Source organism: Pseudonaja textilis, chromosome 1, assembly GCF_049901715.1.
Source record: "Pseudonaja textilis isolate UNSWEBS1 chromosome 1, rPseTex1.2, whole genome shotgun sequence".
Lineage (NCBI taxonomy): Eukaryota > Metazoa > Chordata > Lepidosauria > Squamata > Elapidae > Pseudonaja > Pseudonaja textilis.
Genome location: NC_141990.1, coordinates 294636864 through 294663858, shown reverse-complemented (window position 1 = coordinate 294663858; position 26995 = coordinate 294636864). Strand labels below are relative to the sequence as shown.

General features: G+C 36.2%; 1 protein-coding gene across 2 annotated transcripts in view; it reads right to left on the bottom strand.

Annotated features, from left to right (window-relative positions):
* Positions 1-26911, bottom strand: part of AK7 (adenylate kinase 7) — a 32334-nt gene extending 5423 nt beyond the window's left edge. The window contains exons 1-16 of one of the 2 annotated variants that reach the window (XM_026716999.2): positions 26766-26911; positions 23268-23453; positions 22399-22507; positions 21604-21698; positions 21211-21321; positions 20972-21055; positions 20213-20301; positions 18865-18955; positions 18121-18198; positions 17045-17194; positions 15713-15841; positions 14209-14356; positions 11264-11392; positions 9910-9978; positions 6858-7055; positions 3217-3437 (exon numbers count right to left, since the gene is read on the bottom strand). In XM_026716999.2, coding sequence (XP_026572784.1) covers positions 3217-3437; positions 6858-7055; positions 9910-9978; positions 11264-11392; positions 14209-14356; positions 15713-15841; positions 17045-17194; positions 18121-18198; positions 18865-18955; positions 20213-20301; positions 20972-21055; positions 21211-21321; positions 21604-21698; positions 22399-22507; positions 23268-23453; positions 26766-26870 — 1992 coding nt within the window. In that variant the 5' untranslated portion in view covers positions 26871-26911. Of the gene's footprint in view, positions 1-3216; positions 3438-4150; positions 4240-6857; positions 7056-9909; positions 9979-11263; positions 11393-14208; positions 14357-15712; positions 15842-17044; positions 17195-18120; positions 18199-18864; positions 18956-20212; positions 20302-20971; positions 21056-21210; positions 21322-21603; positions 21699-22398; positions 22508-23267; positions 23454-26765 lie in introns of those variants that run through there. The other variant, XM_087922151.1, reaches the window with a different exon arrangement.
* Between the last annotated feature and the right edge of the window lie 84 nt (positions 26912-26995).

Below are 26995 nucleotides of genomic sequence, written 5' to 3'. Positions count from 1 at the left end.
AATGGGAAAACTAGGTAATGCAGATAATTTGTCAGCCCTCTAAGGCAGATCAGACCAGAAAACCAAATTTATAGTAACAAAATCTTGTAAATTTGAATACACTTCCCATCTCCCTCCCTTAATCTTTGTGAGAACTAGGGAGAATCTTGTCTGAAATGTTTACTTAGGCTACACATCTGGCCCAGATTCAAATTTCTTTTATCTGACCATTGTCTTGGTTGTGTCTCTTTTTCCTGTTCTTCAAGGATATTCCTCCTTCCTATTACATTAGCCTTTGGAATCAGTTAAAAGTTGAACGAACTGAATTTTAAAGCACTGAAGGAATTTGCTGAAGGTCTGGCTAAATATTTGTATATTAATTTTTCTATTTTGGAGAGCAGGCAAACTGTTGAATGACTTGAGGGCAACTGTCTTATTTTCAAAAGATCTGGAAGATCAATATGTGAGAAGATTCTAGAGATTTCCAGGTATTCAAAAAAAAAAGAGCAACATTATCAGGGGCCAACATTATAGGTTTGCCCCCTAAACTTTTCCTCTCTTTTTTAATTAACTTCCACAGTAGTGTGGGAAGTACATCCCAAAAGGAAGTACACCCCAAAAGGACAGAAACCTCACAGCACCTGAAACCTCAGAAAACAGTGCTAAGAGACTCAAGCCAGCCCTTTCCCCTTTAAGAAAACCAAGAAGCACCATCTGAAAGGAAAACTCAGAGCAGCTGACAACAGAAGCATTTAAGTAGAGCCATTAAGATAAGGGCAATCAGGCTAAAAATAAATTCCCCAAGGTAAACCAAAACTCCCTTGTTCCTGCTCCTGACAGGATTAAAACCCCAAGGACAGGAAAACTAAAAGGCCTGAGACAAAATTAACCCAGGAAAACAAAACTCAGGGCAATCAGAAACATATCAAAACTCATCAAGCTGCAGGAGCTTCAAAGGAAATTCAGCATAAAAGGCTCAGATTCACGCTGCTAAGCTGCTTGCAAACCAGGACCACTCTAGCTCTGTCACTTTTTTGCTTCTTGCCTTCCTACATTAAAAGAATTCCATTTTCTGGCAGCTGGCTTCTGCATCCATTTCTTCTCAGCATCTGTAGTGTGTCCCAGCTGAGAAGGAACTGGGAAATATCTTCCATTAGTAGCTATTGGGAATGCTCTAAATAGAAGTTTTGATACTATTTTGCTACTTTGATACTAGCAAAATAATTTTTAAAAGTACCACACAACATCTTCATTAGCACATGTGTGCTGGCATGATGATTAAAAGGATATAGCAGATATGAAAGCTATACACATAGAACACTAATCACAAAATTCCTTGTGAAATTGAAGTGAGGTTTCAAATGGGATGTCAAAACATTCATTCCTTGGCCCTATTCAATATTTGTATTCATGAGTTGCAGGAAAAGGTAACATCAGATTTGCAGATGAGATAATGTTAATATACTAGAAGACAAAAATAAAATTCAAAGAAATGGGCTGAAACATTAACATAAAATGCTAAGCTAGTTGTATAGGAAAAAAATCAGATGTAGATATATAGAACAGGTTATACTTGGCAGTGGTTTATGTGAAAAAGATTTAATTATTGTTAACTACAAACTGGATACTGGATACTGCTGGATACTGCTGGTACAGTGTTATGTGGCTAGAAAAAATATTAATGCAACTTTAGGCTGAATTTACAGAAATTAATTTCCAAATCAAAGGAAGTGATAAGCCTACTGTATTGTACATTAATTAGACTCACTTGAATATTGCATCCAAGTTTGCCTCTCCCCAGAAGTCACATTTCCCAAGTGGGAAAAGTTCAGAGAAAATCAAGAAAGATTACCAGGGGACTAGAAATTAAGTTGTGAAGAGAGGCTCTGAACATATTAAGCCTCTAGAAAATAAGACCTAAAAGAATATCAAATAAGGAAACTAAGCCACATGAGGACCATGGGTAACATGGGATTGTTCTTTGACAACACTTTTTAAATACCATATTTAATGTCATAAAAAAGAACATTTTTCGCTATCATCCCAGGAGACATAGGTAAAATAATGAATTAACTTCCATGAATAAAAATTTTGGTGAACTCTCCTAACAGAGCAGTTCTACAGTCAAATCTATTGCCAGGAAATGCTAGGTGCTTGTTCATTAAATGTGTGAAGTAGAGGTTGGACCATCGTTTGGGGTGCTTCGGGGTGAGTTCCTGCACTGAGGAGTGGGGTGAACTCAATAGTAATATCCAACTCTGTTAAGATATTAAGGTTTAGAAACTGACCAGCAGCGAGTAGCTGCAGGATACTGTGAAGCTGATGTAAATCTAGCTGATGTAACAAGAGTGATTCAGCAGAGTATGGGTATTTCCCTTTAAGTTCCCCTTAAGAGGTGTGTATATAAAGGCAGCCTTTAGGGGGTATAGTTCTTTTTCCTTGTGACTAGTATTCAGTGCAGAAGTTCTCTGTGTGTTAAGAAGAAGAAAAGCTTGCTTGATGAAGGTATTGCCACCACATGTATATTGTCTATATATACCTGTTGTATATTAAACCACTGTTACTGTCTAAGTCTCTGTGTGCTGTGTAGTGCCCCTGGGTTATCTCATAAAGCTGCCAAATGCTCTGACAAACTCTAGTTTTCTCTATGTGTTCAGTTCAGCTCTTATCACTGCTCCTGAGAATATTTATTAGAGTTTAGATACAAAATATCTAAATCTCTTAGCAGCACTTCCTTTCAAACAAACTAAATAGAAACATCAGGTGCAGGTTGCCTTCAACTTACAACCACAAATGACCCCAACATTTATGTTACTAAGTGAGGCATTTGTTAAGTGAGCTTTGGCCCATTTTATGATATAATTGTTAAATGAATAATTGCAGTTGTTAAGTTAGTAAAACAGTTGTTAAGTGAATCTGACTTTCCCATTGACTTTGCTTGCCAGGAGGTTGCAAAAGTTGATCACATGACCCTGGGACACTGCAACCATCATAAAGATGAACCAGTTGCCAAGCATATGAATCTTGATCACATGACCAGGGAGATGCTGCAATGGTCATAAATATTAAAAATGATCAAAACTTTTTTTCAGTGTCATTGTAACTTTGAATGGTCACTAAATGAACTCTTTTAAGTCAAGGACTACCTTCCTGAAAGATTTTTTCCCCTCTTTCCTCCTCCTTTGATAAGAAATCTGTAAATATGCTAAATTTTTCTTATATTTAGGATTAACTTACCCATTCTTCCCAGTTTGCTATTTTTTGGGCCCTTTCTTCCAACTCCTGTTTCTCCAAGTCAGCCTTTTCTTTAGCTTCTCTAGCAAGGCGTTCTTCTGCTAGTTGCCGTTCAAATTCTTCCTTTTCTTCATCTGTCATACCATAATTTCTAGGTTCACCAATGTTTTTTATTATTTCTTTTGCTATAACTCTGTTTTCCAGGCCCTCAAATTTTGAAACATCTTTCAAGTGTAAAAAGGCAGGATAGAAAAAAATTGTGAGTTACATAAAATTATATTCAATGTTATTACTTTTTAATTATTATAAACAAGCCAGTTGCTTTGTTAAAAATGCCTCCTTGCAAATTTAGCAAAAAATATGCCAAATGAATGGCACCAAAGCAATATTTGATATATAATTTTTCTATTAATATAGGCAAATGTATAATGTTGTAATATTTGAAGGGATCATGTATTTTTGCATGATACAACCCAGAATAATATATGTGTGGAGCAAAAGTAATGAAATTTGTCAAATGTACAAAACTATTCATTAAAAGAGTTTTAAAAAGTAGACATGGAACATCTATGGCTCTATGACTGTTATCGGTAACAGCAAGAAAATATTAAACTGTGGACATTCCACTATGATAGCTTTGAATCTAAGCAGTCATTTAATTCATTTGCTTCTCATATTTATATCACATCTTTCCTCCACGACCTCTAAGCAACATATATAGTTTTTTTTCCAATTTTTTTCCATAATAACTATCTTGTAAGATAATGTGATAAACTGATTCTGGTATGACACAACAGTGTTTTGTCAAAGCATATGATGTCCCCTATGCTTGAAAGATGGAATTCATCTTTTGTTTTCCAAACAAAGTCCTTAAACATGTTGAAAACCTTTTCTAACTAGCCACTTTGTAATTTTCTGGCTTACTGGTTAGACACAGGACATCAGAGAAGCTCTGGACAAAGTCAGACAAGCTTCTCAAAAATAGCAGCCTTTTATATCTCCCTTATTCTATAAGACAGTATAGTACTGAGGAGAAAAAGAAATGAAAAAGGAATGAGGAGAGGACCCTGCCTAAAACCATTCAAGCTCAAGGCACGCACAATATTTCTCCAACTATTTTCTCTTCAATAAATTCTGAACAGGTACTTTTCTTTCGAGATTGACCAGGCCAAGAAACAGATATCAGAAAAACTATTGAAATTCTATCACTAAAGTTATTGTTAATTTATCAATTGATTTGTTATTAATTAAAACAGGATCTTGAAAACCTGAACAGAAATTCCCTCTCGCCTTATTATACCAAAGAGAATCAAGATGGAGCAATCTTGAATTTCTTTTTCACTCCATTCTCCCTTCCAAGGCTAAGTTGGCATTCACCTAACGCAGTGGTGGTATTCTACCGGTTCGGCCTGATTTGGCCAAACTGGTAGCTCTGAGGAACATCTATGAGTGAACGGTTTGCTCCGATGATCAGCTGCTGGAGCCTCCTAACCACCCCAGCTCTATACTGACCTTTATTTCTTGCTTTTCAACCTCAGCTGCTTTGCGCAGCACAGCCGATTGCTGCGCATCAGCTGTTTTACATACAGGGCTTGCAGCAGAAGGTGAGTTGCAAACACTGTGCGTGTGCAAAGCGTGCACACCAAAACAGTAGGAAAACTTTTTGAAACCCACCACTGACCTAATGGCTATTGAATTCCTTCTTCAAGACCCCTTTATACTTCTTTATAACATGTGCTGGAATCCATGAATCTATTCAATAACAATTTTACATAAGCTGACTACTGTTTTTATTTGGAATTCTGTGTTTGTGACAGAGAAAGAAAATCTTTTTTCCTATAATCCCTTTTTCTCAATAAAGGAAATGATAAATGATCAGCATACAAATGTAAACAAACACATGTAACTGACAATATTGCCTAATTGGGTAAAGGCATTTCTGCAAGAAAACAACCAAGCTCAGAGATAACCAAGGACTCCCCCTTTCAACCCTGAGTTACAAATATTCTCTTCTATTGGAAACCTTGGTCACCATACTCCATTTTGTTTCTAGGGATTTGGTTTAATAGTGGAATTTCTCATTAAAACCTTTGCGACATGCAAACATTTCCTTCTGTGTTTTGAGCTACATGTTCTTTTCTCTTTTTCCTACAATAGGTCAGGGAAGACCCTGACCAAACATTAAAGAATTCAGGATGGGCAATTAAGGCACATCAGGAGGCCTAAATTGATTGGTAGTATCCCATCATAAATATCAGTACCTGAGGAATTCTTGGAAGCAGTTTGCCAGCGAAACTGTATTATTCCCACTATCACTAAAAAGAGGTACTTTAGCCTGAGAGACTGTTATTTGTACCACACATTGAGACTGCAAAATTGAGGAGGGATTTGAATTGGGCCTACCCTTCTCTTGTCTACCATTTTTATCAATAAACAAATAACTTCTGAATACAGGTAGTCCTTGACTTACAACCATCTGTTTAGTGACCATGAGAGGTTGCAATGCCACTGAAAAAAGTGACTCATGAACATTTTTCACATGTCTGTTACAGCATCCCCATGGTCATGTGATCAAAATTCAGCTGCTTGGCAACTGGCATGTATTTATGATAGTTGCAGTTTCACGTGATCAGCTTTTGTGATCTTCTATCAAGCCAAGTCAATGGGGAAGTCAAATTCATTTAACTATTGTGTTACTGACTTAACAACTGCAGTGATTCACTTAACAACTGTGGCAAGAAAGATTGTAAAATAGGGCAAAACTCATTTAATCACTGCCTTGCTTAGCAATGGAAATTTTGGTTTCAATTGTGGTCATAAGTCGAGAACTATCTGTAGTAAAAGAAATAAGGATATTTATAACTTAAAATAATCAACTGCCATATATCTGAGTAAAGTGAGTAAAGCTTATAATTAGATCATTTAGAAAGACTATCTGAACTGTATCTGATTTTGTGAGAAGATTGTTCAAAGGGAGCTCACACATTCACTTGACAAGTGTGAATAGGTTCATGTGTGAGAAAAGGATATGTTGTGTGCAAAAATGCATGAATAGGCAGGGTATAAAGTAGATGCCAGTCTGGAGCCTATTCCTACTGCTACTCCACCTTTTGCTGGTCTCCCCAGTCATAATCAAAAACTTCTCCAATCATCAGTGTGGCCTTTCATATGAAAAAAAAGTCACCCAAATTTATGTCATTGCTATTAATAACATCATTTGATCTGATACTAGTTTTATTATCATAATTTAGTGATTATTGTTGTAGTGAAACAGATGCTGTCTGGATTTTGCAGAAGTATTGGTTTCTTTAATTACCTCACAATGCAGCTGAGGTTACATATGCTGACTGTGGAGGGCAATCCCTTTTTATATTTTAATTCTCTTTCATGACTTCCTTTTTACATGTTGAGAAAATTAGCTGGGTATGAGAAATTGAGACCGAAAGGCATAATTAAAATAATTAAGCTATTTTCTTGTTTCCCTTTATTTGCTGTTTTCAAGTTGGCTTAACAAAATTTGACATATAATACTGTGCATGTTGTAATTTTACTCATTTGTTATCTATTGATAGTACATGAAAATGACACAAAAGATCATAATGGTAGATAAAATGAAATGGAATTAAATGTATTTTATATCATACCAATATATTGTGGATGTATTTCTATTTCATCAAAATAGTTGAGAACAGTTTCATCCTCAGTGTTTAAGTCCCTAAAAAGACTGAGGGATCTTAAGTATCGATCCTGGGCATAATGCGTTCCAGCAACAATGCTTTCAGGGAGATTCATGATTCGGTTTTTCAAGAATTCATCAGAAGCATTCAAAGAAACAACATAGTCTACAAAGTAAAAAAACATTTCAGATATTATAATGGTATTAGAGTGACCTGCTTAGTTCATCTTTTGAATTACCTTTCTGTGCACAATGATGAATCAGTAGTATTGAGATCCTGTTTAAAAACAATATATAAAGGATATATAAAGATTACAAGAATGCTGAAATAAATATGGCTTACATGGAGACAAAATTTGATCTGAAACTACCAAGCACACATCTGACTTTACATAATTAAAGATATATTTTCTTTTATCTTTCATGCAAGATATCTTGAATGGACAAAATATCAATGTGAACAAATCATTTTTGAAAGATTAAATTCACATATTGTGCTGATTCAAGATATAATTTGCTCACTTGTAGTTTGTTGCATAGTATTAACAGGATGACAGGGAATAGTATTTCATCACATAAATACTATAATTTACAAATTTCAGGACACAATTACATAATGGGCGGTTGCATCATTGTGTGTCTGTTACTTTGGCATCATTGCAGTTTATTGCAGATGATGCTGTGCCTCTTGAAGAATCTGAAGTTAGCTAGAATCACACATGATAATCTACAAAACATGTTTTACAAACCATGCTGGCTAGATTCAAATATAAATAACCAACCATTATATTTAGTGCAATAAGTGGGTTAGTCAAAATTCTTTGTGTTTTATTTACCATTAGATAAATAAACCATCTTTTTATTTATGTGAATATCAAGATATTTACTGCAGTTGAATTGTTAATTATAATTAATTACTTGTATTTTTTAAAATTACTATTGTATTTACTGTAAATGCAAATCATTCACGTTTTAATAATTTCAGTAACAAGAGATACTTGCCACAATGTTGCAACATAAACATACCTATCTTAGTTTCAAACAACATATCTTTTGCCATTTTATTCCCCACTGAATGTTCAGCACTTTCTGGCTGAATAGTCTGGATTTATTAGAAATCCATTCTCACATGAAGGAAATGACTTGACAGTTATAAACTAATGTTGAATTTAAGAAGTGTTTAACCAAGTTATTTGATTTATTTAATATTTTATATATTCTATAGCTTTTGGCCACTGGTTACAGAAACTGGCTAATATTGAGTTTTAAGTTTGATTGCCAATGTCTTGGTAGGATAGGTATTGTCCTGATTGTATTGAAGGTAGAAGCATTTAAGATTATTGAAGAGATATTATGTCCAGTTAGCAATTCTGGGATTAGTTTTGGAGTATGAAGTAGCTTCTTATACCTTAGGCATTTTTACTCTATTTCCCACCTTGTTTTCATGCCCTTATCTTGCTGGACAATTTTTCAATGAGTAGTGGATTCATAACTGCACTGGCTGGATACTTTTGTATTTCTCACCAACTTCTTATATTGATCAATATTTAAAATAATATCTCACAGATGGGATTTGGTGTTGTGAAATCATTATGCTTTTAGTTATTTTTAAAGAAATTTTGTAGGAAGGTGTGCTGTTGTAAATTATGAATGGGGAAGGTCAAAGGCAATATGTAAACTTCCTTTCCCTCAAATACTTGTATTTGAGACTTCTACCTGAGACTTCTCAGAAAACAACAACTGAATGAAAAACTTCTAGTGACCTTCTACTGCTGCACCATAGAGAGTATCTTAACTTATTGCACCTCTGTATGGTTTGCCAATTGCACAGTGGCAGATAGGAAAGATCTCAAAGATCCATCTCATCCTGGGAACCCATTTTTTGAAATATTATCATCTGGCAGATGGTACAGAATAATAAAAACAACCACAAATAGGCTGAAAAACAGCTTCTATCCCAGGGCAGTAGCTCTTTTGAATTCTACTGTATAGTGCAGCGTTGATGTGGTGTTGGGGGTTTTCGGTTCAATGTGTGGAGTGTGAAGGATGTATGTTTGTGTTTATTTTCATGGTATGATGTGCACTGAAGATGGTGTTTGATTTCGTTGTACAGGTGCAATGACAATAAAGTAAACTAAACTATTTTCGGCTTGTGTCTTCTTATACCATAAATACCATGGATGAAAAATATGTGTTAACAGAGCAGGATGTGGGAAAATTGAAGGCAAAGAGCCTGTGATGACCAGGGGCATGGCACAAAGGCAACACAGTCAAATAAGCAAGAAGAGTCCCTTTATTATCTCCAACTTTGCCCCCAAGGTCCAGGTTACCTTCCGCTGGAGAAAAACTCTCCCAGGAACAGCCTTTAACTGGAGAAAATTCAGTCCAAAGCAAGGTACATACAGACTGTAACTAAAAATCCAAACAAACCAAGCTGCAGTAATTAACTTAACATGGCAGGAGAAGGACTTTTAGACCTGAAAGCACAGCAAAACTCACACAGTTGGGAAGATGCACAGTTGGGAAGACGCTAGGAATACAGATAAGCCACGACGACACCAGATAAATTCACAATTTGCTCCCAACAGCTTGCTGTGTGCAGCTTCCCTTTTTAAACACTGTGTTCCCAGCTGTAGCTAATGAAGGGAATCGGGATCCTTTCCACGTTGCTCCCCTCTCTGTTCCTCCCTATGTGCCCTAGGATGAAGAGGGGGTGGACCTGGGTCCTCCTCTGAATTCCCTCTCTCTTGCTCTACCTCTCCCCTGCTCTGGCCAGCCGGACTTTGCCCTTCCCCAATTTCTTCCACAGCCAATGGAGCCACACTCCCACTCCCTGTCAGCTGTTCGTCCTCCCCCTCCGAATCAGATTCTAACAGGGGCATGACAGAGCCTTTAATTTTCAGCAGTATGTCACTTACATTTTTATTATGGATGCTTTCCATGTTTTCTCAATTCCCATATGACTACAACCAATCTAGGTTTAAAAATAGAATTAGAATAAATATTGCAAGTATGCTTACCAGGAGTTATTAATTTGTCATAGTGATACATTTTGCCTCTCATATCATCATCTTCTTCCTCCTCTTCAACTATTTAAAAAAAATTAACATGTTTTAAAAACAACTGGGATTTTGCAGTTTGCAATAGTGGTCTAGTATTAATGAGTATATTTTGGGCTATACCAAATATAATTATTGCCCTTGCTACTAACTGCCAGATTATACACCTTTCTTTAGTCTTAATCTTACTCTTGCTTCTTTCCCTTTCGTTTTTGTAGATAATCATGCTATAACATTATGTATATTACTGACATTTTCCTAAACAACATTTCTGGGTCTTCTGAATCTAAGGCTGAAAAAAATACAGACAACTATTAGAAGGCAGGACAGACATTTTTCTATGTTTTTATTCCCATGCTGCATTTGTTTAGATTTTCCCACACTGTATTTGTCTGAATTTGTCAGATACCATATAATTAATTTATAATGGGTAGAGACCTTAAAAAAGTACATAAAATTAGGGTCTTAGATAACCAGTTACAAGGATCTCATTCCATTCCATTATGAGCTTCGCAAATTTATTCATAAATAAATAAAATTAAAAGGGGAGGCAGATGTTGAATGGAAATGATAGGATGGAAAACTTTATGAGGCTATGGGTCTCATAATTTCATAAATACCATACAGTTAAAAGAATACATAATATATTTTTACCTAGAATTTCAGTAAGTTTTACATTAAATATTAGGCTGTAAGAAAACAGGAAACAAAGTGCCTTGATAATTGATTGCATATTATATTTTGACTAAATAATTCCATTTCAGCTGAATAAACTTTTTGGATGAGAAGTGAAGTGCCTTCAAAGAAAAAAACCAGAAAGTCCAGTTGCCTCTTGAAAAAGCACCTTTGGGACAACCATGACCTGGATGACTGAGAATCTTCATAGACAAATTTTTCACTATTTCATCAGCCTCATGAAATTACTAGTTTTTCTATATGAAGAAACATATATATAACTGACTATACACAAATACATTTATACATAGATACCATACATATTATAGCATGTGAATACTGATACAGTATTTTCAACTGAAAGTGGGGTAAAACTATTTAGTGTTGCCCTCTGTGCAGAACAGACAGCCTTTTAGAATTTCTCAGCAGCAGTCTTTCTTATCGTTTGCCATGTTCTGGGCATATTAGTTATCCATGATTGTCACTAGAACATAGGTGCTATAAGATGAATACTTTATTTCAGCACAATTTACAAGGTAGGAGAAATCTGTTATTGTGAAACTGGCCACAGGTAAGTTGCTGTAATGCAATGCAATGCACTCTACATTAAGTTCTAATAAAGCAGTATACAAATACTTACTGTTAAAAAGATCTTTTGCCAGGTCATAGATTTTTGGAAACCCATCCAAAACGTACCCTTGGTTTCTACAAGGCATAGACATTAGCATTTCCTTCATGAACCGAATCACATAGTTATCATCTAGACGACCTAATTTTAATGGGAGATGTATTAGTTGAGGCAGAGTGGTCAAAACTGAAAATTACTATTATCTGGACACATACTTATTATACCTATAGTGTATTAGAATTACATACCCATAGTTACTTTAACTATAGCTTGATCAATTGGCCCAATTAAACTGATCCATAAACTAACTGCAAAGATTGGCCATTCACAACATGCTACAGTAAAACATGGTTTGCTAGTTTGTGACTCTGTTGCACAAATCAGTCAATGGGGTGAATTTATAGCTCAGCCAATGAGCATTTGCTGGGGACAAACTGACAAGCTGGCAAGGATAAAGCTGGGTGGCAAGATTTTGCTTTCTCTTTATTGCTGTTTGCTATTGTGACCCCCACCCCCAGAAATCTGCTTCTTAAAATGGGTAGCCTTACAATACTTTTAAATAAATAAGGAGGGGGAAGTGATGGTGGATCTATCTATGTCTTCATGGCTTCTAACAAATGCCTGCAATTCAGCGTATTGTTTGAATGTAGGCTATCAGTCTTTTATTAGACAAATAATTTTCATTTATATGGCATTTTTTTCTGTAAGAATGGATGTCAGTTGATTCAGTTGTATCTGAGAATATAAAGGAATGGAATCAGGCACCAGAAAATTATGTTTTTATAATCTGATTAAGTCTTAAACCCTTCAATCATTATTTCCATAGTAGCACTCTTTAACATTTCTGCAAATGGTTGGATTAAAAAAATTAAACTAACTTTCCACATAATGCTTCATATCTAATCTAATCCCTAGGCCACGGGTGTGAAACGCAATCATGTCATGTGATGTATCACGGCATACATTTTTTTGTCTTTGTGGAGCTGGGGTGGGTGCGGCCTGCATGTGATGCATCCGGCATGAGGGCCACCAGTTTGACTGGCCTGTGCCTAGGCAGAACACTTTTCAGAAATGATTCAAAATAATGTACCAATAAAAACTTCAAAGTTTCTGCAAGGAAAGTTCTTTTCTGCTAATCACTAAAGCAACATTTATAGATGTGTACTTTAAGGGACAGACTCATAATTCAACTCTTAAAGCAGCTGCAGTGGTGTTTCAGGCTCATACATTTCCAAACACACACAGATATACTTTCCTCTGTAGTTAAAAATAATTATTTAATTGCTTTTCAACAAGAGCCAGTTTGGTGTAGTGGTTAAATCATCCAGCTAGAAACTGGGAGACTGTGAATTTTAGTCCTATTTTGTTCACAAAGTCAGCTGAGTGAGCTTGGGCCAATCATTCTGTCTCAGCCTAGGTGGGAGGCAATGGCTGATCTAATGATGAGTGATTGCAGGTAATCCTCGAGTTATGACAACCACTGAGCCCAAAATTTATGTAGTTAAGTTAGACGTTTGCTAAATGAGTTTTGCCTCATTTTACAACCTTTCTTGCCACAGTTGTTAGTGGTTGCTAAGTTAGTAATCTTGTTGTTAGGCTTCCCTATTGACTTTGCTGTTAGAACATTGCAAAAGATGATTACAGGACCTTGCAATCTGAATATTGAGCACAGGATCATGCGGCTGCTGCAAAGGTTGTAAGTGTGAAAAATGGTCTAAGTCACTTGTTTCAGTGCCGTTGTAACTTTGTGCAGTCACTAAACAAACTGTGTAAGTCAAGGGCTACCTGTATTTCTCCTTAGAGCAGCTGAAGGGATGTTCAATCATCATTCATCATTAGATCTATCAAATCTTCAATTGCAATGTTCAATATCATCATCATCATCATCATCATCATTTTAAACATTGCCTATCCACAGCAGGATAAAGGCCTTTATATAGTGGGGTGCTAATACATGTGTGACAACCAGCTCTGTCAGTTCCATTGCTGCTCACTGTGCTGCAAGGCTGCCAAAGAGCTGATTTGGATGGTACATATTTTATATTTTATATATTTTATAGCTCTGCTCTTCTCTCAAGCAGCTTGCAAAATTCCTGAAAAATTTAATACAGGTAGTTTTTGACTAATGACCACAACTGTGCCCCAAAATTCCATTGTTAAGTGAGACATTTGTTAAATGAGTTTTCCCCCCATTTTATTACGTTTCTTGCCATGGTTGTTAAGTGAATCATTGCAGTTAAGTTAGTAACATAATTCTTAAGTGAATCTGTCTTCCCCACTGACTTTGTCAGAAGGCTGCAAAAGGTGATCACATGACACCAGGACACTGAGGGAGTGATAAATATGAGTCAATTGTCAAGCATCTGAATTTTGATCATGTGACCATGGAAATGTCGGAATTAACTTAAGTGTGAAAAATGGTCATAAATCACTTTTTCAATTGGGTTGTGACTTCAAATGGCCACTAAACAAACTGTTGAGGTTGAGGACTACCTGTAATCAGCTCTTGTGAACTGTTATGAATGGGTTCTACCATACCACTCATTCCATACTTTATATTGTCTAGATTTTTGTAGCCAAAATCTGGTGGCCTGCCCATTACAACAATACTATTTCCAGCTATTTCTATCATTTCTTTCCTGCTTTCTTATTCATATTTTATCTCATGTTTATTTTCCTCTGAAGCGTTCACCATAATCTAGATGAGACTGATGAACCTGAGAGATGATAAAGGCATGGAAAATTGAATCAGCCACAAATGGTTGAGATGACAAAACATTCAATGCCATAAATCATGGTTTGCAAACCACAAAATATAGGTTTACACAAAATCAATAAAACCAGGTTACAGTTCCATATTTTTGTGAATACAATCAAGAAAGTTAAATGGAAGAAACACTAGGAAAACCATTGCATTTACTCTAGAAGAGTGAATTTTTGCTAATTTTTTCATTAACCTGAATTTTGCTCCATGTTTTCTTTAATTCCATCTAACAATTCTTGTGCTTCTTCTATATTATCTGCTTGTTCTTCCTCCTCCTCTTCCTCTTCTTCTTCCCCTTCCTCTACAGACTCTGTTCCCTCTTGAGGAGCAACTAATTTTTCCTGCAGTTTAAATTAAAATAAAATGACAAGAAAATTTGAACTAACTGGGGAAAAACTAAAGCAACTTTGCCCCGTTGTTTCTACAATGTATGAAAGAGTTCCCCAATGTTTCCAGTTTTGTAGACAGCGGAGATGAGGGGAAAGGGAATGGTTTCATGCAAATATCCACCTATGCATCTCTGACTGAACAGTATACATACCAAATAAATTAATAAGTTTTTTTAAAATAAAAGATACACAATCAAGTTATTCCAGAGAATAGTGAATAGCTAATCCATATGAACACACCCTTAGCAAGATGGATCAGCATCAAACATTTCAGATCCCGATCCTCCCACGAGAGTTGCTGAAAAAGGTCAGCTTTGATCAGAGGTGGTATTCAGCAGGTTCTGACCAGTTCTGGAGAACCAGTAATGGAAATTTTGAGTAGTTCGGAATACCACCTCTGATTGGCCCCGCCCCAATCTATTCTCTGCCTCCCGAGTCCCAGTTGATTGGCTGGTTCTTCTTTGGTTGCCCTGCACAGGATAACAGAGCTGGAAAGCAGGTTAGAGGGGTGGGGAGGGAATGGAGATTTAGCAGTATCCTTCCCCTGCCACGCCCACCAAGCCATGCCCACCAAGCCATACCATGCCCACCAAGCCATGCCCATAGAACCGGTAGTAAAAAAATTTGAATCCCATCACTGGCTTCAATGCCTTAATTGAAAATAGTTAACTAACTTTAGTTGTACAAATGCAATCATGGCTATTACTAAACTGTCCACCCAAATTCAAGGCTGAGTTTAAAAATTTGCCCTTGCTACTGCAAACTTAAATCTTCATTAGAAATGTGACATTATCAACGAAAATTTGAATTCCTATTCCCTGATTGGTTTTGCATCCTGAATTAGAAATCAGATGCCATGTCTGTATTGCCCTTAGTCCATGATGATACAATTGATTTAAACTTTGTACAAATCCAACTTTTGATGATTGTGCCAATAAACTTTAAACTGATTTTTAAAGTTTAAACTGGACTTCTATGTTTAATTTAAAGAACTATTTAAGAGAAATGTACACAGAAGTCTACCATACTGAAATACATTATTTAACAGCTGAACTATATATGTTCCAATTTTTCTATTGAAATATTGAGAAGCAGAGAATAGAATGAACCTAAGTTATAAAGCACATGTTTTGCTTGCAAAATGAATTATTTTCAGACATCATGACAGAAACCATAAAATGCATAATCTGATGACGTACAATGCAGGACATTTTTGTTTTTAAATATGTTACTGTAAACTGTATTTTTAATTCTACTCATACTTCTATAATCTTATATAACAGCCCACAACTTCAGTGATCTGCTTACCAGATTTTCTATGGCTTTAGTGATCACTTCCTTTATTTTAATGTGGTGCACTTTGTAATATTTGCATAGTTCTTCTGCAATTGAAGTTTTCCCTACTCCAGGAGGACCAAGTATACAAATTTTAACTGGCTAAAAGAGAAGGATTTAAAATGCATATTTATTAATAATTCTTCATGCACCATGGCCAAAATTAAAATGAAAAAAAAAACCCTATCTTTTTCTTAGGTTCACAATGACTGATACAGGCTGGAAAAAAGCCTTCAATTCTGGTTTAATTCTAGTCTTCCTGCTATCATAGAAGACTGGCTGGAAAAACACTGCTGCTATCGGTGTTCTGCCAATTAAGACATAGTGGCACAATAGTTGAAACATAGCAATTGTTAACAGGATGAAAGGCACTGCTTTTTCTTTTTAAAGAACAACAGAGTTGGAAGGGACTCTAGAGGTCTAGTACAACCCTCGGCTTAGGCAGGAAACCCTACACTACTTCAGGCAAATGGTTATCTAATCTCTTCTTAAAAACTTCTAGTGTTGGAGCATTTACAACTTCTGGAGGCAAGTTGTTCCATTGATTAATTGTTCTAGCTTATGTGGTGTATTGCATATTCCCATTAGGTCATGGCAGCAGCCCCTCTCCCCCAATAGCACAAACATCTACCCATAGTGGGGAAATAGCTCTATCCATACTGACTAATCCATCCATGGCTGTAAAATAGCTTAGGATATAGTATAATTGAGGAACTTTTTCCCAAGGACCGTATGTATCCCAAGCTCTATTTTTGTAACCTTTAGAGGATTCCTGATGATTGATAAAAAGCATACTCCCCAGGGGTGGGATCCAACCGGTGTAACTACCGGTTCGGTGATTTTACGTTTTGCGCACAGATGCGCCTGACACGCAGTGCGCATACATATATCATCATCAGCTAGCTGCCTGGACAGCTTAGCAGCGCTGCACGCAGGTGTGCAGCAGTTGAAAAAACACTTTTTTCCTGCTTTTTCAACCACAGCTGTGTCGTGCAAAGCAGCTGTGGTTGAAAAAGCAGGAAATAAAGGTCAGGTAAGAGACCGGGAGGGCGGGAGGGCCAAAACAGCAGCAGACATAGAACTGGTTCTATGTATGCTCTCTGTCTGCTGCTCTTCAGAGCTACTGGTTCTACAGAGGTGGACAGAACTGGTAGAATCCCACCCCTGATACTCCCATGTTAATATAGTTCAAATTGCAGGTTACAACTGATATATAAATACATATTTTCTCCAAATTGTATAGGAAATACGTAGTAGGTCACAGTTCACTCATGTATTGCAAGTATGGATTTCCATTATGATTACCAATAATCCACGAGTTAGTTTATACTCATTGACAACTTGTTCAATGTTTTCTACTATCCCTCCTTGAGCAACCCATTTTATGTTGAAGTTCTCCTTCAAGAATACAGCTTCCATTCGTAGATTCACAAACAATTCATCCAAGTATGTTTGCTGTAGGAAGTGCAAGAAACTCTTATTAGCAGTATTTATAAACAACCTTTCTGCATAGTACAGTATAGCAGAACACTTCATAACAGAAATTAAAATCATAAATGCAAATGGATAACAAAAAAGGTAAAAAAACACTTCTCTAAATGTCCAATGAATTATAAACATCAGAAAAAAAAAAAGAACTTTCTCCAGGCTATAACTATAAAGTTTTACTAAGTACCCCCTAGTATAAAACTAATCTAGAGACCCTTCAGAGTCAGCTGGGAACTGTACCTGCTGCGACAAAATCCATTAAAATATATCAACATGAACATTACCAAGGTACATGATTGATACTTAGGTTTATCTTTTGGGATTTGTCATACAGTAAATGAATAAATGAACTATCAATTTAAAAGATGGAAAGTATTGCTTATAGATTTAACTTATTACTCACATTCTCTCAAATTACTCCCCCCCCCACCCTGCTCCTTTTCTGTTAGTTAGAAGTCTGAGATTTTGACCACATTGGATATCCTGAGCATCTGCAAATCTTATTTTTAAATGGCAAGATACTTCTTTCCTCGTATTGTAAATACCAGTTGCAATCCTCCCATCTTGATCAACTTCTGCCAAAGCTGCTATATGAAATGGGAAGGAAACTGCAACCAGTTGAACTTTATCAAATTTACAAGGCTGCCCAACTCCATGACAATTCTTAGCAACATAATGTATTTTAAAAAGAAATAGATATACAATGAGAAAAAAATACAGATACCCAAAATAGAACAACAAACACCTGATCTGATATAATAACATTTCCACAAGTTAACCTAGCTAAAAAATGTAAGGCCTTATTTAAATGAAGTCAATGTGAGGGCAATACAAATCTCTTCTTCAAATAATCTATCCTTTCTAGTAGAAAATATTCAGAAAGATAAGAGTACCGTTAATTCTTTGCTCAGGAAAGCATTTTCTCTTGGAACCTTCTGTATTTTTCCTGGGCCCACATTTTTGCTGATGCACTTGAGAAAAACAACAACTGAGTTTCATATCTACCACAAATAACAAATCATTAAACACATAAAGTCTATTGCTTATTATCTTTTAACCCATAAAGCTGTAATATTAACACTTAATATTGAGTCAATGGTGCTAAGAAACAAAGCACAATCCACCACCTTTTTGCTCAGTGCTATACCTGAACTTCTATACAAAACTGCTGCAGGTTGTAGAAGCTAAGCAACTTCTTTATAATAAGTGTTTTATGATGCAAAGATGTTGATTTGCAAAATTCTACATTTTTAGTTAAGAGATATGATCCAGACACATCCTTAAATTGTTTAACTCCATTCAGGAGATTTATCATCTTTCAAGGATTGTGATCCTGGAACAATAATTATCTTTTTCTTGTCTGGTTTCAGGTTTAATATATTCTTCTTTTAATCTATTACTCATTTCAGGCAGGGGAGAATTGGAAAGGGTAGGTGTGACCTTCCAATGGTTCTGATTCCTCTGACAACAGTAAATGCCAGGCTATTCGCCCCCTTAGCTCTATAAATCACATGTGTATTCTATATTTTATTTGTTTTCTATGTGCTACGTCTAATTGTATTTAGGACAGAGATTTTGAAAATGTGTTGCGTACCATGAAAATAAATCTGACAGTTAAAATTCTTCAACCATTTTACCTTCACAATTTCACCCAGGGTTTGTGTTGATTCATCCACTGCAATTAAGTAATTGGTCCTCGGTCTATGGTCTGCTATATTCTGCAACACTCTAGTGTGAATGGATACATAGAATGTACAGTGAATGTATAGTATATAATAAATATATAAAAGTGAGGAAATAATAATTTAGTTTCTTCCACATAACTCCTGAAAAATGTATTCAGTAGGGTTTGTAGATTTAAAAGGGCAATGGTGGAGTGTTGGAAGTGGAAGTTGATATCTGGCCAAAAGTAATTAGAGTTATCCCTTCCATATTAGCACTCTATAACTATTGCTTTTTTTTGTTCAATAAAGTCCAATTTTCAGAGACTGCCTGGCCAAATTCCTGCAGATTTCTTGACAAAGTTTTTCAGAATTGGTTGCTATTGTCTTCTTCCTAAGGCTGAAAGAAAGTAATTAGCCCAATGTCTCCTAGCTGTCTTTGTGCCAAACACAGGACTAGAAGAAGTCTTTAGTTTTCTAGTCTGATATCTTAACCACTGTTCCAGACTGGTTCTTTATATCAAACTGGCACTCTAATTATTACTCACAGATAATTAAATCAGATAATCAATTGCATCATTTCATGCACATTTAGGTCTTCGGGTGCTTAAATGACACCAAAGTTTTACTTTCTTCAGGTACTTGGCATTAGGCAACATCCCTTTTCATATGCAGGAATTTGTAAATTAAAGTGCAGGAATTTGTAAATTAAAAAAAATCAATTTGGAAACCTATAAAAAGCTTAAAGCTGGTTTACATTTTATTTATTTATTTGTATCTTGCCTTTATTATTTGTACACATAACTCAAGGCAAAGAACATATTAACTGATTCAGTGCCATGAACATGAAGGGAACATGCTATTAATTTCAGCAAGGCTACAGGGAAGACATCAGCAAAATTCTGAAGTTTTGGGTTGTAGATTGTTCTCGACTTATGGCCATAATGGAGCCCAAAACTTTTGTTATTAAGTGACTTGTGCCCTGTTCTACGACTTTTTTTTTGCAATAGTTGTTAAGTGAATCACTGTAGTTGTTAAGTGAATCATACAGTTGTTGAGCAAATCTGGCTTCCCCCCATTGACTTTGCTTGACAGAAGCCAACTGGGAAAGTTTCAAATGATGATCATAGGAACCCAGGACAATGCAACTGTCATAAAATATATACCAGTTGCCAAGTGCTCAAATTTTGATCACAAGACCAGGGGAATGCTGCAATGGTCCTAAGTGTGAAAACCAAGTCACCTTTTTCAGTGCTGTTGTATCTTTGAACTGTCACTAAATGAATGGTTGTAAGTCAACAAAAGCAAAAAAAAGTATACTTACGCTGCTAAATCAGTAATGTGAATGGTTGGAACCACATTTTGTCCATCTCCAAAACATGGTATTGTAGGAGTCTCACCAAGCCAAGACAACTGCAAATATTTACCAAGTAGCTTAATCTATCATAAATACAGTAGTATGCATCATTCCTTTAAGAAGGTAGCTTACCAATTAAAAGGACCACATTAATTACAGGCTTTATAGGACTTGAATACTACATCTGGTTTTAAGTATTATAAACAGCCATTAAATGCCAAGAAATTACAGCTACAAATGGTAGAGAAAATGCACGACTGCAAAATGTATCACGGCTTTTTTGTTTTTGAGGTGACCGAAGTAGATTAGGAACCATGAGTGGGAACGAACCCCTTGGATAAGGAGTACAAAACTATTTTGAGTTGAAGGCAGCACTTCAGTGTTGAATGACTTGTCATGGACCATATTTCAAAAACAGGTAAGCCAAAGTAAGTAGGTTGTACCAGGACAGAAATAAATTCTTTAATGTGTTTAAAACTACATGGAATGTAATAGTAAGTACACTGTAATCAGTAGCAACTTCTGAAAGCCTCTAGGGTTCTATTTAATGATGGGGGAGGCTACAGTTTCAGGCAATGCACTCTATAGCTATTGCAATCTGCAGGTTTGAAGAAGCTCCATTAGAAGGCTGTGCTGGGATTACCTAGCCTTTCTAATCTGTTAGGTTAGATATGTTTTTTTCTGGATAAGTGGTACTTGTACAATATTAATTTTGTAGTATATTACCTTAAAAAAGTAGTGGAGAAGTCTTTCTTCAGCTCCATACTGAACACCTGAAGCAACAACATATGTGCCAAATTTGTTTCTGTTCTGGGGAGAAAGATTTTAAAAAGTCTCTGTTCAAATAAATTTCAAAACTTTATTCTTTCTAGGTGAAAGAACCAAAAAGAGCTTCTAGAGCCAATGAATCTTTGGCACTATGTGGGAGACAGATGAAATACGCAACTTTTTGTGTTAATGCTTACTGTTTTCCCAAGTTTGATAATGGTTTTTTCAGCGTTGATGTGTTCCACAAAATTAAGATGAGGTTTTCTTCTACGGTAGTCTTCTTCAGTGAAAGGTATTTCTGGATCTTCCTGGATAGAATAGATAGGCAGAGAATGATTTTCTTAATGTGATCGTTGTAAATTTCCCATGTTTTTAATATACAGTATTTCATCTGAAGGCTACTCAGGTCTTAATGGGAAGAAACTACCAGCATTGGTTATCTCTCAGTGGTTTATCTGAAAGACGGTATGAGATGCTTAATTATTATAAAAATTATAAAAAGACGATTAATCTCAGTTTTCAGGCTGGTAGAAAACTAGTCAGTAAAATTAATTATACTGTATTATTTGTTTGCTTCTTCCGTCACTCACCGGATCAAGAGGCTTGCTTCGTGCCCATGTCATTATTGTTGATAGAAGAATGAATAATTTCTGCTTTTCAAAGTGTTTTGATTCTGCATGTAATGCTGTAGTTTATAGTTTATAGGTTAATATAAATAGAAAATCACAAATATTGGGCTTTATCTTTCCCCAGTACTGCACAGAGAATAGCATTGCTAAATATTGCATTGTAAAATTCTTATAATGCCCACCTATCACCTGTGAGTGGGGTCAATATAGCTACATAGTCTATATGGATAGTGCTTAGTTGGAGAAGACAGAAATCAGATATCTTAATCCAGTCACAAAGAATACAATACACACATACCAGGATTTCACACTTTTTCACTACCTCTCCTTGATTGTTTTCTGCTTACAGTATATGATTATACACGATAATTTTGAAGCTGAAGTGAATTTGAAAACATATGATTTAAGTAGTGTATGATAATCCTCTGTTGCATCACAAGGAGCATATCCTATACATTCCAATTTAAGCATTATGATAAGCATTGCTAAAGTTCTCCTGTGCACTTGGGTCAAGCCATTTAATCCAGCATTGTCATTAGATAGTCACTCAGTATGAATGCCTTAAGATCCTACACATCTAGCACAAATTAAAAAATAAGGAAAACTACAGCAAGGTATGTCCAATTGAATTTCTGAAAGATTTGAGCAAATTATTTATAATTGAATGTTTCATTTGCTAAACTAGATTAACTGTCTAAAGTTTGGTAATACAAGATTACTGCATTCTATATTATTTAAAGAAGAAATTTGACTGACCTGTTGCTGCCCAGGTTGCCTCATCAATTTGTTTGGGGTCTTCAGTAATGTTATAAATAATGACATCGCATTCTAACATGCGAACTAGCAGTTCATCTTGAGAAGTTGTCTAAAAACAAGCAATTTATCTTAGGTTATTCTGGGTTTTTTCCATTGATATTCATCTGATATAAATCTCTCACTGCCTAGCTGAATTTAGTCACCAAAGATAAAAATTGGCATGGTTATAAGGTAAGGTCAGAGCTAGCTTTAAAACCATGGTGTTTTTTCAGTGATTTATCATCAAACCAGTATGAAATATCAATGGAATGCAACAAGGGAAGCACTGCAGAGGTATGGGATGCAAAATATAGAGTTTTTTTTAAAAAAAATTAATAACAGTGCATGTATATAACTAAGCATATGAATACGCTGTATATGAATCAACTTCTGAAAAGAAATATGTTGTCTGAACCTGTATAAGCAAAATATAGTTTCCAAATAACAAAAAAAATATTTCCAATATGTTTTTGCACAGGGAGACCACATTTATTTCTTTATTTTTCCCCCACCTTTTTATATACTGTGTATTTTGTATAAAACTCAAGGCACCAGACATCCTCCTCCTAAGAGCAAAGAGCATTAAGGATACTATGAAAACTCAAAACTGGTTTTCATTGACATGTAATATTGAAGTATGTAGAAAATGGCTGGAATTTGCATTGTCACAATACATACTTTATCATTTGTTATTCCTTTCGTTACCCAAGAATGCCTATATCCACAGTATACTTTCTTTTGATGCTTTATATTGTAAGATCTTGCAATTTAAAAAATTTTATGTGAATCGAATGCACATCAAGAATCTATTCAATAAAACAAATACATACTGTATATACTTCCATGGCAAAATCTGGTTTAGTATTCTCTGGCTGTGAAAGAGTTCCCACTATTTGATATATTCCTTCTCTTGGTTTAGGGGGCCCAGTTTCAACAACAGATCTTCCTTCCTCATCTTCTTCCTCTTCTTCTGCTATTTCTTCCAGGGAGGCTCCAACAATACAATTGGCCAGATACTTACAAGGTACAATGAATGATAAGATGAGGAAAGGTAATTCAATGTTATTAATTAGTTATTCATTATTCTGTCTATCTATCTATCTATCTATCTATCTATCTATCTATCTATCTATCTATCTATCTATCTATCTATCTATCATCTATCTCAATGTTGCAATCTAGGATTGTCCCTCCCAGTAGCAAGATCTGCCCTGTGGAACACACTCTCCCCTGAAATCTGGGAGGCACCACTCTTCCAGCCTTCCAGAAAGATTCAAACAGCTGGTTCTTCCCCCAAACATGGGATGGGGTCTACTTGGAGCCCAGCAATTGTTTGCTATTTGGGAGTGGTATTTTAGAGCCCCAGATGCTGTTTCATGAGATTTCATTTTACATATTTCCTCCTTTTAGTTATTTTACTGTGTCACTCAGAGTTCTGATATATAAGATGAGCAACCCTGTTAAAATAATAAATTCTCTCACTCTAAACAAACAAACAAACACATAAATTCTCTCTCTCTCTCTCTTTCTCCCATCTTTCTACTCCGGTGTTCTAGGCAACATATTTCATGAAGAGCAGACAAGAAGCACAACCAAGAGTACTAGCTCTATATGTATTGTAAAGCTATATTAACAAAATTTCACAACATTGAAAGTTTTCCTTTCAATAGCTTCTTTTGGGGCTGTTCCAAAGCATCACTGCTCCAGAAAAGTGACATCTTCTATTTGCATTCTCCCAAACTTCTGACATATGTATCACTATGTATAGCTTCTCCCTGGATGTTCTGATAGGATAGGTTGATGCTGTTTGGAGTAGGGATACTCTGGTTATTGTTTTTGGTTTTTAATTTTCTGAAGGTCTCAGTGAATCAAAGTATCAGTCAAAACTGGACCCCAAAAGGAAGCTATTCGAAGGCAATAATGCACAGATCTTGGTTGTTCACCAGAAATTTGAGATAATCTCCAAGTAGCCATTTGAAAATTAAATGGATATATTAGGGGTACACCATCTGAATAGGTGCCATCACTTTGTGAAAGTCACAGGTGATTAGCACATGATCAGGATATAAATGGGATGATAAATAACCTTTCTAGATGACACAACTGTCCAGAAAAAAAAACTTTTAAAACACTCTATGACCACTACATATGATAGGCCTGATAAGCTCATGGAAGACATGTACATCTAAGAACCAACTTCCAGGGTAGGAAGGCTGGAATTCCCAAACAGTGGAAATTTTCTATTATCAGTCCAAATATAAGTTCCAGAAATTCAGGAAGGAATCCTACGGAGCAAAAATTGGTACAGCAGCAACATCCCAAGCTACAGCCCATTTCAACAAATAGGTATTCATATCACATGTCTCAATCACCGAATTCCTGATTACAAATAAGCCCTGCTCACAATTAACCCCGCTCCTCCAGCCATGGTGTTGCAGTAATGTAAGAGACTGAATAACCTGTCTTTCACTGTACAATTATATCTTCAGTAACTTGCAGTTACCTACACTGCCACACTCAGTTATGCTCATTGCTAAGGGGGAGTTTGAGTCTTGGTTTTGACAAAGTATTGGAGAATATATAGGATACTTATGTTTGCATGAGAAACTAGACAACCACATTTTAGCTTACAATTTTGTGCGAACTCCCATGTATTTAGTCAATGGATGTGGATTAACACTAGAACTTTTGATGAATTGAATTAACTGAATAAACCATTGCAAGTATGTTATACATTGAGGCATATATGAGCAGTTCAAAAATGTGAACAATAAATAAAATATACAAAACAATCAAAATCCTGTCCCAGAAATTGGGGGGAGGGAGTACAAAGATACAGATATGAGTATACAAAAGCCACAAGGTTCAATCTCCATCACAAAATATGGTTGGCAAAGTCCAAGAGTCGAGACTTTTCTGTCCTACCTCTCATCCTTTGGAATATTATACCCCATGAGGGTAAGATCCACCCTCAGTTTCTTTAGCCTTCCAAAAGGGCTTTAAACATGGTATTTGGAAGTGGTTATTGGATTAAATAGTAGATTCCACGTTTAACTCATTGTATACCCTTTTGACTTGTTAATTGTGTCAATTTTGTTTTTATGCTTACTGTTTTAATATTTTTGCAATAATACTATTTTTATTATTATTGGGCAGGAGGTTACAAAAAAAGCAATGAAAATACTATACTTGGTTAAAAGCAACATAGAAGAAAGGCCTAATTTGGGCAGAAAATATGATGTTGTCCAAAGTCAAGTTGATTCTTTTCATGCCTCTTTTTTGATTCATATCAAATAATTACACTCTTCATAATCTTTATTTATCCACTAGGACAGAATATACTGAGTTCATGATGACTGACTTCCTGCAGATAAATATCAGAAGGAGGGCTCCCAAAACATGTAAAACTGTAATTGACATATAATCACTTTGTAAATTGTTTTGAAGATAAAACATTACAATACTTCAAATACAGAGTGGGGTTTAGAGATTAAAACATTGGGAAGATCCTTGAACACTAATAGTCCAATCCCTAGATGTTATTACTACAGATGATCTCACTGAATATTGGGGATTGGAAAAATCAGCTGTTTTGAATGACTGCAGGAAAAGTAGGTTATCTTGCATTAAACCTATGCCACCAACTACCAAATATTCAGACATCCCTCATCCCTTCCTTTCTCATCCCTTCCCATACAACTAACCTGTTGAAAGAGTTATAATTTAGCTACGCTATTTGGATGAACACCCTTTGAATGGTGTGGGAGTATGAATGGATTTCCGGAAAAAGAATTTTTTTTTTGCAGACTACAGGAACCATTAGCACTACCCAGGTGACCCGGAGGACACAGATAAACCTCCAAGAGCTTCAACGACCCTCTAAAAAGAATGCAAGTGACCAGCTGTCTGCAAGGGATATACAGTATAAATCCTTCCAATCCCTTCCATCCAGACAGATCTGAAGAAGCGTTTTGGATGAGAAGCGAAACGTCTTCAAAGAAAAAAACAAGAAAATCCAGTTGCCTCCTGAAAAAGCATATTTGGGACAACCACGATCTGGATGAACTGAGAATCTCTATAGACTTTTATAATTTATATATCACAACTAGAAAAAAACCGCGTGGATTCCTTCTCCGATGCTTCCCCTCCTTTCCAACCCTCGCTACAGGTGACGACAATGTCATCCATTCAGTCGCCTCCGACTTTCCCGTAACTTTGCTGCGATGGAGATGCATCTGGCGGGTCCGCGGCGTGCCCCGAAGCGGACCTCCACCCACCCTCCCTCCCTCCCGTTTCTGAGCAGTGCAGCCCAGCCTTGCGCCCCCCACCTTCCCAATATTTCTGCCGCCATAGCTGTCCAGATGGTTGAGGAAGATCCGTTGGCTGCGAATGATCTCCTCTGCCTCCGCCACCGCCTCCTCTTCGTCCGACATGGTTGCAGTTGACAAAAACGCCCGGAGGTTGCTGGGCAACCGACCCACGCGCTTGGCACCGGGGGAGGGAATGGGAGGCAAGCAGCCAAAGGCGGAAAAGGGGGCGGGGCTTCAGACTGAAGGGA